Consider the following 17620-nt stretch of genomic DNA (forward strand, 5'->3'; position numbering starts at 1 on the left):
ATAGTGAGTCAATGTGATGAGTAAGAGGATGCATTGACCGGTAGGAACAGTGATGTTTTAAACCCCAGAGAATGTCATGGGTTTTTGTCTTGCTTCCTGCTTCAGAATTTGGAGTGCCGTCCTCAGTGGACCTGGTCTGCAGTGACCCCGCCCACATGGTGACATCTTTCACCAGCGGTCAGATTGGCCTCTTCAACATGGAGACACAGCAACTGGTGCTCAGCCTGGAGTCTGCTGCAGAGACTGGTAGGTCTGGAGGGAGGGAGGTGGGGAGGGAAGGGATGGAGGGAGGGATGGTCAGATTGGCCTGTTCAACATGGAGACACAGCAACTGGTGCTCAACCTGGAGTCTGCTGCAGAGACGGGTAGGTCTGGAGGGAGGTGGGGCGGGAGGGAGGTGGGGCGGGAGGGAGGGAGGAGGTGGTGGGGAGGGAGGAGGTGGTGGGGCAGGAGGGAGGAGGTGGGGCGGGAGGGATGGTCAGATTTGGCCTGTTCAACAAGGAATCAATCTCTCCTCTATCCAGGTACCCCCTGTCAGATCAACAAAGTGCTGAGTCACCCCACCCTCCCCATCACCATCACCGCTGAAGAGGACAGACACATCAAGTTCTTCGACAACAACACAGGTTACACAACAATTTTGCTGGTCTACATACAAACGTGTCCTCTACACAAAACTAAATAGGATCTTTGTGGTCCTCCATCAGTCCCTACTCTGGCAGTCGTCCCGTTTTTACACCTCTTGATCCAGTTTGGTTTAACCTCTATGGGCTAGGTGGGACGCAAGCGTCCCACCCGTGGTGCACTCCATCAACAGCAGGTGCATTTCAAGAGCGGCAAATTTGAATCCATATAAATGTCAAAATTCAAATTTTTCAAACATACAACTATTTTACACCCTTTGAAAGATAAACATCTCCTTAATCTAACCACGTTTTACGATTTCAAAAAGGTTTTACGGCGAAAGCATAAATTTAGAGTATGTTAGGACAGTACATTTACAAGAGTTGTGTGTAATGTTTTGTCAATTCAAAGACAGGGTCACCAAAACCATAAAACCAGCTAAAATGATGCACTAACCTTTTACAATCTCCATCAGATGACACTCCTAGGACATTATGTTAGACAATGCATGCATTTTTAGTTCTATCAAGTTCATATTTATATCCAAAAACAGCGTTTTACTATGGCATTGATGTTGAGGAAATCGTTTCCCTCCAATAACCGGCAGTCAAGTCAGCAACACAAATTAAATAATTAAAATTAGAAAACATTGGTAAAATATTATATTGTCATTTAAAGAATTATAGATTTACATCTCTTGAACGCAATCAACTTGCCAGATTTAAAAATAACCTTACTGGGAAATCACACTTTGCAATAATCTGAGCACTGCGCCCAGAAAAATATGCGTTGCGATACAGACAAGCCGTCATGTTGGGGAGATCTAAAATCGAAAATACTATGTAAATAATCCATTACCTTTGATTCTCTTCATCAGATGTCACTTCCAGGTATCACAGGTCCATAACGAATGTAGTTTTGTTCAAAAAAGCTCATCATTTATGTCCAAAAATCTCCGTCTTGTTAGCACATGATCTAAGCCCGCCGGACTTCACTTCATGAACGAGGGGAAAAAATATATTTCCGTTCGTTCAAACATGTCAAACGTTGTATAGCATAAATCATTAGGGCCTTTTTTAACCAGAACATGAATAATATTCAAGGTGGACGAATGCATTCTCTTTTATAACGTATTGGAACGAGGGTACCCAACATGAACTCGCGCGCCAGGTGTCTAATGGGCCATCATCGTTCCATGGCTCTTGTTCGGTCAGATCTCCCTCCAGAAGACTCAAAACACTTTGTAAAGGCTGGTGACATCTAGTAGAAGCAATAGGAAGTGCCAAAATATTCCTCAGCCCCTGTGTTTTTCAATGGCATAGGTTTAAAGGTAATACAACACATCAGGTATCCACTTCCTGTCAGAAAATGTCTCAGGCTTTTGCCTGCCAAATGAGTTCTGTTATACTCACAGACACCATTCAAACAGTTTTAGAAACTTTAGAGTGTTTTCTATCCATATATAATAAGTATATGCATATTCTAGTTACTGGGTAGGATTAGTAACCAGATTAAATCGGGTACATTTTTTTATCCAGCCGTTCAAATACTGCCCCCTAGCCCTAACAGGTTAACACAGCAGTTTGTTTTTAAAAGTAGAGTGAGTACACTTAAACTGATGCATTCACAGAAAGCAGAAACGTATATAAAATTAACAAATGTTGTCAATTTGAACTCTTCAGGAAAGCTGATCCACTCAATGGTGGCCCACCTGGATGCTGTTACCAGTCTAGCTGTCGACCCCAACGGGCTCTATCTGATGTCTGGCAGTAAGTAGCTAACAACTCTCAATAACAACGATTTCTAACATTCTTAGCTAGATATATATATTCATTCTGCATGCAATGGTTGGAGAGTCCCATTTGAGGATATGACAGACCTTAATAAAACAGGAGAGGGCCTAGAACTGAGACCTGGGGGACACCAGAGCTTTATACTTTAAAGAACAGGAGAGGACCTAGAGCTGAGCCCTGGGGGACACCAGAGCTTTATACTTTATTAAACCGGAGAGGGCTTAGAACTTTATGTAAACTGCCTTGTCGCCCAACTACTGTTCACCTTACTCTCTCCTCCCTCAGGTCGACTGTTCTATTCGTCTGCTCTCTCTTTCCCCTCCCTAATCCCTCTCCTCTCCTCCCTCAGGTCATGACTGTTCTATTCGTCTGTGGAACCTGGAGACTAAGACATGTATCCAGGAGTTTACAGCTCACAGGAAGAAGAATGATGAGTCTATCCATGACGTGGCCTTCCACCCCTCTAAGGCCTACATCGCCTCTGCCGGGGCCGACGCTCTTGCCAAGGTGTTCGTATGACGAGGACCAATCAGCCCACCGACACAGCCTCCCAGCACCAGGGATCAATAGAGTCACAGGAGGGGCGGGACCTTAAGAAACGGGCGTGTGAGGTTCCACGCAGACTTCCCCTCACACACATCACCTCTCACACTACTGGTTCCCTGTTTTGACTGGTGGATGATGCAGCCAATAGCCACTTCCAAGCCCCAGACTAGGCCCGCCTCCAGAGGGATAAGGCCAGGGCTGTGGTTGGCTCAGAGGTCTGTTAGGGGGAACTGCGATTGGGCACAAGGCTTCCTCATCCCTGTGCAATCCAGGCAGGCTCCTGGGTATGACCGGCCACAGAGACCCTCTTTCTCAAATCTGGGGCCAATGAACACCAACACAGACTGATACTATGTTCTTCAGACTAATCTTATGGTCTGTCTTCCCTTCACAGCTTGCGAGGGCGTTGAAGACAGACAGACAGGTGTTTTATAGTGTAGACTCACTTGAGAGGTGGATCACCATGCCCTAACCCTCTCCCCATGTCGTCATGCCCATTAACCAGAGCCCCAAGCCCCCCTATTTCCCCAATCTCTAGGCCCAGACTTCTCCCCTCAGACCAGGGTAGACTGTCTGCTCCCTGGTCCCTCCTCTCCTTCTCCTCCAAGTCAGTTTCAGTGTTGTGTTGTGATGGAGAAGCTGGCTGGCTGGCTGGCTGGCTGGCTGTCTGTCATGGATGGAAGCATCTCGCTTTTCCTCTCTGCTTCCAAGGCTGACTCTGTCTCCCCAGTCTCTGCCCACCCGCCAGCCAGCCAGTTTCTCTCTCTGCTTTCCCTTTTAAAAATACTTATTGAAAAATGTGCCTTTGCTTTAAAAAAAGGTCTTGAAACAAAAGTTATTTTACAGAGCATCTGTTTTTGCCGGGGAGGGGGAGACAGAGTTGATAGGGAAAGGTTGTCACGATGGTGTCCATTTTAACAAAAATATTGGATGTAGAATTACAAATACTTATAATAAACAAAATATATATTAAGTCTTAAAACTGACTGTGCTGAAGTGAGTTTGAGTGCTCATTTTGTTTTATAAAAAGCATGGGTGGAAATAAGCCTTGTCCCAGATCTGTTTGTTCTGTCTTGCCGTTGACCATATAGGAGTTGAAAAGACTACGCTAACAGGTCTGGGATCAGGGTATAAGGGAATCAGCCAAACTGGCAGAGCTAAACAGACGATCAAGTTAATATTTCCTATTTGTTAGAAGAATTCCTTGTTATAACTGTACAACTGCAACAACAACAAAACAGTTAAATTACAAATACATGTTTCCAAAGTAAACCATCTGGTTCTACAATAGGTTTTAAGTATGTAGTAACAGATGTTGGTCCATCTTTACAATACCAGCCACTGAGTTTGGCCTGCTCAGTGGCCACTATGTGTGAAACGTCTCAGAAGTAGGGTAGCATCCCAAATGGCACCCTATTCCCTATATAGTGCACTCATTTTATGGTCCTGGTCAAAAGTAGTGCACTATATAGGGTGCCATTTGAGATGCTATCCCCGAGAGCTGTATTTACAGTATACGCTGTAGTACAGTACAATATGTTATATTCATACAAAAAGCAACACATTTTTTGTTCCACAAATCCATTAAAATATCCATGTAACTTACAAGTTCAAATGAGCTATTTTCTCAGACTGTAACAGTCACTGGTTTGTATATGAAAGTCTGTTCTCATTAAAAACGGCTGTAAAATATTTTGTTTCTGTCCATGATTTTGAGCGAGGGAGAGATTTTTACAACCTGTGAATTGAGAGAGCCCAGAGGAGGATGTTTTGATTCTGTCTGATTTTACAGAACGTGTTCGTTGTAGAGAAATTAATTATTTTTCTTCCTGCAGTATTGTCTCCTCTAGTTCCTGTAACTTTCCCCAAAATCCCGGTTGTTTTGGAGTTCCTGTTTTGGAGGATGTCCTTATTCCCTCCCGAGTGGTGCAGCATCTGTGCTTGAGACGTCACTACAGACACCCTGGTTCAGAATCCAGGCTGTATCACAACCCGGCCGTGAATGGCAGTCCCATAGGGCGGCGCACAATTTGGCCCAGTGTCGTCCGGGTTTGGCCCGGTGTCAGCCGTCATTGTAAATAAGAATTTGTTCTTAACTGACTTTCTTAGTTAAATTAAACATTTTTTTTAAATGATTTCCAGAATCTTCCAACTGGGAATACTTGAGAATTTTGCAGTCTTTTCTCTTAGTGGTGTGTGTAATGTTGTTTGGTATAGAACAGGAACGATGGTATAGAGACAGCTGTCCAGTCCATGCCAAAACTATGATACAGTACTAGAATCTAATATAGCTGCACACAAATGTATATAGATTTAAAGTTTTTGTATACGACTACTCTAACATCTACCTCTTCTGTCACTGAAGAACAAACACAACAATATATATTTTATTATAATTTTATTAAAAATCGCATTAAAATATTGATCAAATATGTATTTGAAAATGATAAGCAAAAGGCTTTTTTAATATGCATATGTACAAACAGGATAAAAAAATAAAAACAGGGAGAGTATATAAATACTCTGAACAAACCAATATCAGCCATGTGAACAAGAAGGAAGCACATTATATTGGAAGAATAGAGGGAGGAGAAGGACTGGGTTGTGTTCATTAGTCACCCAATGGATGAAAATGGACTGAAACAGGGAGGGACTACTTGAATCCGTCCAATAAGAAACTAATTTTCATTTTTCCCTTGTTAAATGTCTTTTTGCTACGATGTGTGATAATGAATACGACCCTGGTTTAGTTTGAGGAACACTAAGGTTAAAAGTATTAAAGTTTGATCTATTTATAGGTACAGTATCAGAGCTGGCGGAAAACTACAGCTCCCTCTTGAAGCGATTCTTTAATTTGACCATGTGTTACTTTGACCATGGGTTACTTTGACCATGGGTTAATTTGACCATGTGTTAATTTGACCATGTGTTAATTTGCCATAAATAAAGAGTGAACTGTTCATTTGTTTTGATTAAAAGACAGTTGTTCGGAGTCAGAGTTACCAAGTAAGACATGTTTTCTAATTGGAAATGCGAAAAGCTGCTAAAGATGTTACCTTCAGGTTTAAACCTGTGCTTGTTAGCCACTAACATGCTAAGTCAGAAGTATGGGTCCTTCAGGTTTAAACCTGTGCTTGTTAGCCATTAACATGCTAAGTCAGAAGTATGGCCCCTTCATGTTTATACCCGCGCTTGTTAGCCGCTAACATGCTAAGTCAGAAGTATGGCCCCTTCAGTTTAAAAAAAAAGTGTTATGGCTTTCACACACAGTTATGTCAGCATGCATCAATAACATCCATTCAGACTCTGACTACAAAAGCCAACAAAAGAACAACCAACATGAATTGTCAATCTTGGCACAACACTGTTTTTTTGGAAAAAAAACTTGCACAATGTTCTTAAGATCAAATCTCTCCTCTATGAAAGACCACACAGTATAAAAACACATGGTTAAATTCTTATGAGAAGACCATGATATGGCGGTATTCCCATAATGTGGTCTGATGCCATCGGTCTTCTTCATAGATAATTGCAGTCTTATTCCTTTTCCAATCTCCCCTACTGTAAAGCACCATATTGTATTTCTGCACTGTGTTATTAGGCCATAAGAGGAAGTGCTAAGCACCATGTCCCCATAAGGCTATGTTTCTCTATAAACACCATGTTCCATAAGGCTATGTTTCTCTATAAGCACCATGTCCCCATAAGGCTATGTTTCTCTATAAACACCATGTCCCATAAGGCTATGTTTCTCTATAAGCACCATGTCCCCATAAGGCTATGTTTCTCTGTAAGCACCATGTCCCATAAGGCTATGTTTCTCTATAAGCACCATGTCCCCATAAGGCTATGTTTCTCTGTAAGCACCATGTCCCATAAGGCTATGTTTCTCTATAAGCACCATGTCCCATAAGGCTATGTTTCTCTATAAGCACCATGTCCCATAAGGCTATGTTTCTCTGTAAGCACCATGTCCCATAAGGCCATGTTTCTCTGTAAGCACCAGATTGTGTGGTGTGTTAAGCCAGAAGTAGTAGTCTAGGCATGCTTTATGGTTTTTCCTGTTAGCATGAGGGTTGGGCTCAATTCAAATTTAAGTCAGCCGATTCAGGAAGTGATTTGAATTTAACATAAAAAATAAAAACATTTTAAAAGTTAAACTTTACCAATTAATAGTTGATCCTTTTTCAGTTCATTAAGAAGTTGAAAATAAAATCACTTAAAAAAAAAAATTATTACATTGGAATTTCAGTTTACTTCCTGAATTGACGGCTTTAGATTTGAATTGACCTCAACCCTGGTAAGTACCACGTCCAGGTAGTTTTACTTTTTGATCAGTTATGTTACATGATTAGGAGTGAGAACAACCCCCCCCCCCCCCCCCCCCCTGACTGTTACTACAACAACAACAGTTGAGATCACATGGCCAAATTTAATCGTTGTGATCCAATTTTATTAATGTTCGTATACCCACTGCCTTCTGCTTCAAACCAATAACCTCCCATGGGAATTAAACTATTGCCAATTTAGCACCAACTATTACAACATATTTTTCATTTGGTAACTTCCCGGTAATACATTTTGTAGAGACCCTGTCCTGTCTCCATGATAGTGCAGGACTATATGGACCTTCTAATTAGCTTATGGGGATCCTAATAAAATATCTAACCCCCTCCCTACAGCCCCTAAGCCCCTGTTTCAAAACTTTACAAATGTATCCTTCCTTCCTTGTTTCATTTATGTAAGCACAGATTTATAAGTATAGGTGTACGTAAGCAAGGTGGGCCTATGGCCCTAGGGGCCCTGTTCAAAAGTAGTGCACTATATAGGGAATAAGGTGCCCTCCCTGCTCAGCTCAGTTGCGTGGCTGTGAGTTGAACTCCTGACAGATGTTGTTGACCACCTTGGGGACGAATTTGTAGAGGCTGTCAAACTCATCTACGAAGTAGGAGTGCTCCTTGTCGGGGTCGGTGGCGATGTATTCCAGCTCGTCCTGCGCTGCCCAGGCAATGCCGATGGAGTACGCTATCACACCTGGAGAGAGAGAAGAGAGACGGGTCGTTAGAGACTGGACTAGACTATAACAACTAGGTTAGATTAGACCCGGAGTGGGCCACATCGGGATTTCCGAATTCGATGGAGGGCAGCACATTTTTTTTTAACCGATTTGTTCGTAAAGATTTTGCCAGCCAGAAAAAGCCAGTTATTTGAAAAAAATATATACAGTGCATTCAGAAAGTATTCAGACCCCTTGAATGTTTCCACATTTTGTTACAGCCTTATTCTAAAATTGATTAAATTGTATTTTCTTATCAATCTGCACACAATATACCATAATGACAAAGCAAATGTATTAAAAATCTAAAACTGAAATCACATTTACACAAGTATTGTTGAAGCACCTTTGGCAGCGATTACAGCCTTGAGTCTTCTTGGGTATGATGCTACAAGCTTGGCATACCTGTATTTGGGGAGTTTCTCCCATTCTTCTTTGCAGATCTTCTCAAACTCTGTCAGGTTTGATTGGTAGCGTTGCTGCACAGCTATTTTCAGGTCTCTCCAGAGATGTTCGATCGGCTTCAAGTCTGGGCTCTGGCTGGGCCAGGACATTCAGAGACTTGTCCTGAAGCCACTCCTGCGTTGTCTTGGCTGTGTGCTTAGGGTCGTTGTCCTGTTGGAAGGTGAACGTTCGCCCCAGTTGGAGGTCCTGAGGGCTCTGGAGCAGGTTTTCATCAAGGATCTCTCTGTACTTTTCTCTGTTCATCTTTCCCTCGATCCTAACTAGTCTCCCAGTCCCTGCAACTGAAAAACATCCCCACAACATGATGCTGCCACCACCATGCTTCACCGTAGGGATGGTGCCAGTTTTCCTCCTGATGTGATGCTTAGCATTCAGGCCAAAGAGTTCAATCTTGGCTTCATCAGACCAGAGAATCTTGTTTCTCATGGTCTGAGAGTCCTTTAGGTGCCTTTTAGCAAACTCATTTTACTGAGGAGTGGCTTCCATCTGGCCACTCTACCATAAAGGCTTGATTGGTGCTGCAGAGATAGTTGTCCTTCTAGAAGGTTCTCCCTTCTCCACAGATGAACTCTGTCTGAGAGACCATCGGGTTCTTGGTCACCTCCATGACCAGGGCTTTTCTCTTGTCTTGATGGTTCCAAACTTCTTCCATTTATTAAGAATGATGGAGGCCACTATATTCTTGGGGACCTTCAATGCTGCAGACATTTTTTGGTACCCTTCCCCAGATCTGTGCCTCAACACAATCCTGAGTTCAGAGTTCTACAGAGAATTCCTTTGACCTCATGGCTTGGCTTTTGCTCTGACATGTACTGTCAACTGTGGGACCTTATATAGACAGGTGTGTGCCTTTCCAAATCATGTCCAATCAATTGAATTTACCACAGGTGGACTCCAATCAAGTTGTAGAAACTTGAAGGATGATCAATGTTAACAGGATGCAATTTGAGCTCGACTTCGAGACTCATAGCAAAGGGTCTGAATACTTATGTAAATAATTTGCTAAAAACCTATTTTCACTTAGCTTAGAAACAAGCCACATACACTACATGACAAAAAAATATGTGGACACCTGCTCGCCAAACATCTCATTCCAAAATCATGGTCATTAATATGGAGTTGGTCCCCCCTTATTTGCTATAACAGTCTCCACTCTTCTGGGAAGGCTTTCCACTAGATGTTGGAACATTGCTGCAGGGACTTGCTTCCATTTAGCCACAAGACCATTCGTGAGGTTGGGCACTGATGTTGGGTGATTAGGCCTGGCTTGCAGTCTGTGTTCCAATTCATCCCGAAGGTGTTCGATGGGGTTGAGGTCAGGGCTCTGTGCAGGCCAGTCAAGTTCTTCCACACCGATCTCAACAAACCATTTCTGTATAGACCTCACTTTGTGCACGGAGGCATTGCCATGCTGAAATAGGAAAGTTGTTGCCACAAAGTTGGAAGCACAGAATCGTCTAGAATGTCATTGTATGATGTAGCGTTAAGATTTCCCTTCACTGGAACTAAGGAGCCCGAACCATGAAAAACAGCCCCAGAACATTATTCCTCCTCCACCAAACTTTACAGTTGGCACTATGCATTGGGGCAGGTAGCGTTCTCCTGGTATCCGCCAAACCCAGATTCATCCGTCGGACTGCTAGATGGTGAAGCGTGATTCATCACTCCAGGAAACTCATTTCCACTGCTCCAGAGTCTAATGGTGGCGGGCGTTACACCACTCTAGCCGACGCTTGGCGATCTTAGGCTTGTGTGTGGCTGCTTTGCCATTGAAACACATTTCATGAAGCTTCCGACGAACAGTTCTTGTGCTGACATTGCTTCCAGAGGCAATTTTTAACTCGGTAGTGAGTGTTACAACCGAGGACAGATGATTTTTATGTGCTAGGTGCTTCAGCACTTAGCTGTCCCATTCTGTGAGTTTGTGTGGCCTACCACTTCGCGGCTGAGCCGTTGTTGCTCCTAGAGGTTTCCACTTCACAATAACAGCACTTACAGTTGGCCGAGGGCAGCTATAGCAGGGCATATATTTGACAAACTGACTTGTTGGAAAGGTGGCATCCTATGACAGTGCTACATTGAAAGTCACTAAGCTCTTCAGTAAGGCCATTCTACTGCCAATGTTTGTCTATGGAGATTGCACAGCTGTGTGCTCAATTTAATGCACCTGTCAGCAACAGGTGTGGCTGAAATAGCCAAATCCACTAATTTGATGGGGTGTCCACATACCTTTTTGTATATAGTGTATCTGTGACCAACAGATGTATAACTGTATTCCCAGTCATGTGAAATCCATAGATTAGGGCCTAATGAATGTATTTCAATTGAGTGATTTCCTTATATGAGTTGTAACTCTTTGGAATTGTTTCATGTTGCATTTGTTCAGTATAGTTTTCATTACATTTACAGAATAGTCATATAGCAGACACTCTTATCGAGAGCAACTTACAGTAGTGAATGCATACATTTCATTTCACGCATTTTTAAATAAAAACATTTTGTACTGGCCCCCCATGGGAATCGAACCCACAACCCTGGCGTTGCCCACACCATACTGGCGTTGCAAACACCATGCTCTACCAACTGAGCCACAGGGAAATTACATTTCAACTTGGTTTCACACCAATGTAGCTTTCATTACATTTCAATTTGGTTTCACACCAACTTAGCTTTCATTACATTTCAATTTGGTTTCACACCAACTTAGCTTTCATTACATTTCAATTTGGTTTCACACCAACTTAGCTTTCATTACATTTCAATTTGGTTTCACACCAACTTAGCTTTCATTACATTTCAATTTGGTTTCACACCAAATTAGCTTTCATTACATTTCAATTTGGTTTCACACCAAATTAGCTTTCATTGCATTTCAATTTGGTTTCACACCAACTTAGCTTTCATTGTATTTCAATTTGGTTTCACACCAACGTAGCTATCATTACATTTCAATTTGGTTTCACACCAACATAGCTTTCATTACATTTCATCTTGGTTTCACACCAACTTAGCTTTCATTACATTTCATCTTGGTTTCACACCAACTTAGCTTTCATTACATTTCACTTTGGTTTCACACCAACTTAGCTTTCATTACATTTCAATTTGGTTCCACTCCAACTTAGCTTTCATTACATTTCAATTTGGTTTCACACCAACGTAGCTTTCATTACATTTCAATTTGGTTTCACACCAACATAGCTTTCATTACGTTTCATCTTGGTTTCACACCAACTTAGCTTTCATTACATTTCATCTTGGTTTCACACCAACTTAGCTTTCATTACATTTCAATTTGGTTTCACACCAACTTAGATTTCATTACATTTCAATTTGGTTCCACTCCAACTTAGCTTTCATTACATTTCAATTTGGTTTCACACCAACTTAGCTTTCATTACATTTCAATTTGGTTTCACACCAACTTAGCTTTCATTACATTTCAATTTGGTTTCACACCAACTTAGCTTTCATTGCATTTCAATTTGGTTTCACACCAACTTAGCTTTCATTACATTTCAATTTGGTTTCACACCAACTTAGCTTTCATTGCATTTCAATTTGGTTTCACACCAACTTAGCTTTCATTGTATTTCAATTTGGTTTCACACCAACGTAGGTATCATTACATTTCAATTTGGTTTCACACCAACATAGCTTTCATTACATTTCATCTTGGTTTCACACCAACTTAGCTTTCATTACATTTCATCTTGGTTTCACACCAACTTAGCTTTCAATACATTTCAATTTGGTTTCACACCAACTTAGCTTTCAATACATTTCAATTTGGTTCCACTCCAACTTAGCTTTCATTACATTTCAATTTGGTTTCACACCAACGTAGCTTTCATTACATTTCAATTTGGTTTCACACCAACATAGCTTTCATTACGTTTCATCTTGGTTTCACACCAACTTAGCTTTCATTACATTTCATCTTGGTTTCACACCAACTTAGCTTTCATTACATTTCAATTTGGTTTCACACCAACTTAGCTTTCATTACATTTCAATTTGGTTCCACTCCAACTTAGCTTTCATTACATTTCAATTTGGTTTCACACCAACTTAGCTTTCATTACGTTTCAATTTGGTTTCACACCAACTTAGCTTTCATTTCAATTTGGTTTCACACCAACTTAGCTTTCATTTAGTTTCCCATATGAAGAAATAATAAAAGAGCAGTCCCAAAATTATCCACCATTGTGATGCTAAATTACCTTTACCTTAATGCCTTCATATAGAGGTGCTTTTTCTTAAAGAGGAGCGTTCCCCCCCATTGGCCAGATTTTCTGACCACACCAATCAACCTCTAACCTCTGACCCCTCACCTTGGCGATGGACGGCCAACGCTGGAGCTCTGACATCATCGTAGCTCCTCCCGTCAGTGATAACGATCATGATCTTGCGTTTGTTGGGTTTGGACTTGCTGAACAGCTGCTCTGCTGCGTAGGTGATAGCCGCTCCAGTACTGGTCCCGCCACTCCAGTAATTAATCCTCTTTATGGCATTAAGCAGATCAGCCTTGTTGTTGTGTTGCCCGAAGGCAAACTCCAGCCGTTGTTCGTACGTATACTGGACTGCGCCGACTCGTGTGTCCGTGTCCGATATCTCAAACTCCCGTGTGATGTTAGCAACGAACTGCAAGACGGTCCGGAAGTTCCCGGTGCCCACAGAGCTGGATCCGTCGATGACGAAGGCGATGTCATTAGCGTTAAGGCAGGTCTTGCTGCAGACGAGACGGTCGGTGTCACACACTCGCTTGACAAGGGGTTGGACTGCCTTCCGCAGGGCGAACCAGCTCGACACGGGTAGGGAGTAGAAACCGTTGGTTCGACACACCGCCTGTTGAGAGATGAGAGAAGATGAGGTGGTTGGGCAGGGTTTCATGAAGGGACAGGGCTCAAATTGTGAGGGAATTGGAAGCGCATGTACGCGTTGCATAGCCAAGGGGTGAATTGGAAGCAGTTGTATGTGTTAACATAGCTAGGGGTGACCCAGTGACCATCGTCTCTATATACCTTGTCCACAAAGTTCGGCTCTACCACATTCTGCTTCTCGTACTCATCGGGTCCCTCGATGGTCACAAAGAAGATGTTGATGCCAGACTCTCTGGCCTGGCGTGATGCCTCCTCTACCTTGTCGGTGGGCCAGCCATCTACCAGAACCACAGCCACGTTGGGCGCTCCGCCCCGGTTACCGTTAGCGTCGCTGAAGTAATGTTTGTTGATATAGGAGAGGGCCTTCCCTAGGAGAACACCAGGGGGCAGCAGAGCACTTAACAGACAAACAGCTGAAGTAATGTTTGTTGATATAGCAGAGGGCCTTCCCTAGGAGAACACCAGGGGGCAGCAGAGAAGCAGGCAGACAGACAGCTGAAGTAATGTTTGTTTTTATAGCAGAGGGCCTTCCCTAGGAGAACACCAGGGGGAAGCAGAGAAGCGGGCAGACAGACAGCTGAAGTAATGTTTGTTTTTATAGCAGAGGGCCTTCCCTAGGAGAACACCAGGGGGCAGCAGAGAAGCAGGCAGACAGACAGCTGAAGTAATGTTTGTTTTTATAGCAGAGGGCCTTCCCTAGGAGAACACCAGGGGGAAGCAGAGAAGCGGGCAGACAGACAGCTGAAGAAATGTTTGTTTTTATAGCAGAGGGCCTTCCCTAGGAGAACACCAGGGGGAAGCAGAGAAGCGGGCAGACAGACAGCTGAAGTAATGTTTGTTTTTATAGCAGAGGGCCTTCTCTAGGAGAACACCAGGGGGCAGCAGAGAAGCAGGCAGACAGACAGCTGAAATACACTACAATGATCAAAAGTATGTGGACACCTGCTCGTCAAACATCTCATTCCAAAATCAGTAATATGGAGTTGATGCTCCCTTTGCTGCTATAACAGCCTCCACTATTCTGGGAAAGCTTTCCACTAGATGTTGGAACATGCTGCTGGGACTTGCTTCTATTCTGCCACAAGAGCATTAGTGAGGTCAGGCACTGATGTTGAGTGATTAGGCCTGGCTCGCAGTCAGCGTTTCAATTCACTCCCAAAGGTGTTTGATGGGATTGAGGTCAGAGCTCTGTGCAGGCCAGTCAAGTTCTTCCACACGGATCTCAACAAACCATTTCTGTTTGGAGCTCGCTTTGTGTACGGGAGCATTGTCATGCTGAAACAGGAAAGGGCCTTCCCCAAACTGTTGCCACAAAGTTGGAAGCCCTGAATTGTCTAGAATGTCATTGTATGCTGTAGCGATAAGATTTCCCTTCACTGGAACTCAGGGGCCAGAACCATGAAAAACAGCCCCAGACCATTATTCCTCCTCCACCAAACGTTACAGTTGGCACTATGCATTGGGGCAGGTAGCATTCTCCTGCCATCCGCCAAACCCAGATTCGTCCGTCGGACTGCCAGATGGTGAAGTGTGATTTATCACTCCAGTGAACGCATTTCCACTGCTCTAGAGTCCAATGTCAGCGAGCTTTACACCACTCCAGCCGACGCTTGGCATTGCGCATGGTGATTTTAGGATCGTGTGCGGCTGCTCGGCCATGGAAACTCATTTCATGAAGCTCCAGACGAACAGTTCTTGTGCTGACGTTGCTTCCAGAGGCAGTTTGGAACTCTGTAGTGAGGGTTACAACCGAGGACAGATGATTTTTACGTGCTTCAGCGCTCGGCGGTCCCGTTCTGTGAGCTTGTGTGGCCTACCACTTTGCAGCTGAGCCGTTGTTGCTCCTAGACATTTCCACAATAACAGCACTTACAGTTGACCGGGGAAGCTCTAGCAGGGCAGAAATGTGACGAACTGACATGTTGGAAAGTTGGCATCCTATGACGGTGCCACGTTGAAAGTCACTGAGCTCTTCAGTAAGGCCATTCTACTGTCAATGTTTGTTTATGGAGATTGCATGGCTGGCTGTGTGGTCGATTTTATACACCTGTCAGCAACGGGTGTGGCTGAAATTACCGAATCCACTAATTTGAAGGGGTGGCCACATACTTATGTGTATATATAGCGTAGTTTGTTATTACAGGAGAGGGCCTTCCCTAGGAGTACAGCAGGGGGCAGCAGAGAGGTGGTTATGACAGACCGAGACATTCAGACAGCTGAAGTAGTTTAATACAGGAGAGAGCCTTCCCTAAGAGTACAGCAGGGGGCAGCAGAGAGGTGTTTAATACAGACAGAGATATAAAACACATAATACGTTTCTGTAAACACATGCACACAACGGGAGCCCGTTAAAATGGAATGTTTTGTTCTAAACTGCCTTCCACTAAGTGTTCTAATCTAAGAAGTGGTAGGTACACCTCAGTTTTCAGTAGCCTATTTCTTTATTTAACCCTTATTTAACCAGGTAAGTTGACCGAGAAGATGCGATATTACAGTATCTATTTAGAAAGCAGATCGGGTTGATCATCTGGCATCTCATTGTTGATGGTCTGTACTCTCTTGGCCAGGGGTTTCACGTGAAAAACATGGCCATCTTAATGTGACTTCTCTGGTTAAGTAAAGGATACATAACTACCGAAGAGTAGAAACATCTGTGAGGTATATTGTGAAGATATAGGTTGCTGATGAGAACGGAGACAAATACAATTGGCTAACTGGCACAATGATTAGAGGGGAGGTTATATTCGGTAAACACACACAACCCTATTTGTATCCAACTGCAATGTTTAGCAGAGTCACAAAGACCACATGAGGCATCAAATTAAAGGAAACCATCACTTCCTGACAGTAGTCTGACCCCTAGCCAGTCAGGGCTGGTAGAACCAAATGCCTTTGGTCAGGAGGCCAAGAGTTAAACACTGTTATTTAACTCACAGTGTCTAGGGTCGGATTTAGATTTAATTACAGTCTCTCGGGCATGTGGAAATATGGTAAAGATTTTGTGAAACAAGCGATAATTGTGTCCCTTTTCACTTTTGCACTTAAGTGTGCGGTCTTGTGGCCATGGTGCCTTCTGGCCTTGCTGTACACTCCTAGAAAACAGTGTTCCAAAAGGGTTCTTCGGCTGTCCCCATAGGATAACAGTTTTTGGTTCCAGGTAGAACCCTTTTTTTGTTCCAGGTAGAACCCTTTTGGGTTCCATGTAGAACCCCTCAAAGGGTTCTCCTATGGGGACAGTCGAAGAACCCTTTAAGGTTTTAGATATTTATTTGATTTATTTCACCTTTATTTTAACCAGGTAGGTTAGTTTAGAACAAGTTCTCATTTACAATTGCGACCTGGCCAAGATAAAGCAAAGCAGTGTGACACAAACAACAACACAGAGTTACACATGGAATAAACAAACATTCAGTCAATAATACAGTAGATAAAGTCTATATACAGTGTGTGCAAATAAGGTAGGATAAGGGAGGTAAGGCAATAAATAGGCCACAGTGGTGAGATCATTACAATATAGCAATTAAACACTGGAATGATAGATGTGCAAAAGATGTGTGCAAGTAGAGACACTGGGGTGCAAAGCAGCAAAATAAATTAAATAAATAACAATATGGGGATGAAGTAGTAGGATGGGCTATTTACAGATGAGCTATGGACAGGTGCAGTGATCTGTGAGCTGCTCTGACAGCTGGTGCTTAAAGCTAGTGAGGGAGATATGAGTCTCTAGCTTCAGTGATTTTTGCAGTTTGTTCCAGTCATTGGCAGCAGAGAACTGGAAGGAAGCACCTTTTATTTCCCTAAGAGTGTAGACTTGGTCAGTGGTTCCCAATTATTATTTTTTCATTCTTTTTTTCTTTTTTTAAGGAACTCAGTCCAGCTTTAAACTTCCTCTTGAAAGTTGTAGGTAGTAGAATGCACAAGGTGCGCGGGATATTCCCCAATGTTGGAAGGGGATTCCCTGGGCTAGGTCACTGTAAAGGCTGGCTCTGCTCTTAACTAAATATCTTATACCTGTATGTTTTTCTGTCATTGATTGTTATGTCCGTGTGTACTATTTTATATATTTTTGTTTATGATTTTGGTACAATACAGGTTTTTACGTATTTATTTCATTGATTTATTCACTAACTCACCCACGTTGGACATTCCTCCCTTCTGTGTGATCTTGTCTACGGCAGGTTTCAGCTCTCTGGAGTTCGTATAGGCCTTCAGACTGAACTCTGTAACTGGATCATCTCTGTAGCGATAATAAC

The 17620-nt window shown here is 42.9% G+C and overlaps 2 protein-coding genes across 6 annotated transcripts in view; one reads left to right on the forward strand and one right to left on the reverse strand.

Moving 5' to 3' along the window:
- LOC106593463 (striatin) overlaps window positions 1-4655 on the forward strand; it is a 68609-nt gene extending 63954 nt beyond the window's left edge. The window contains 4 exon segments of the mRNA XM_045702265.2: window positions 106-246; window positions 525-626; window positions 2307-2393; window positions 2767-4655. Coding sequence (XP_045558221.1) covers window positions 106-246; window positions 525-626; window positions 2307-2393; window positions 2767-2936 — 500 coding nt within the window. The 3' untranslated portion in view covers window positions 2937-4655.
- A 689-nt stretch (window positions 4656-5344) lies between these two features.
- vit (vitrin) overlaps window positions 5345-17620 on the reverse strand; it is a 173363-nt gene continuing 161087 nt past the window's right edge. For all 5 annotated transcript variants that reach the window (XM_045702271.2, XM_045702270.2, XM_045702268.2 and 2 more), the window contains 4 exons: window positions 17501-17604; window positions 13509-13735; window positions 12819-13332; window positions 5345-7997 (listed from right to left, as the gene is read on the reverse strand). In XM_045702271.2, coding sequence (XP_045558227.1) covers window positions 7819-7997; window positions 12819-13332; window positions 13509-13735; window positions 17501-17604 — 1024 coding nt within the window. In that variant the 3' untranslated portion in view covers window positions 5345-7818. The remainder of the gene's footprint in view (window positions 7998-12818; window positions 13333-13508; window positions 13736-17500; window positions 17605-17620) is intronic.

Source organism: Salmo salar, chromosome 19 (genome assembly GCF_965601325.2).
Source record: "Salmo salar chromosome 19, fSalSal1, whole genome shotgun sequence".
Lineage (NCBI taxonomy): Eukaryota > Metazoa > Chordata > Actinopteri > Salmoniformes > Salmonidae > Salmo > Salmo salar.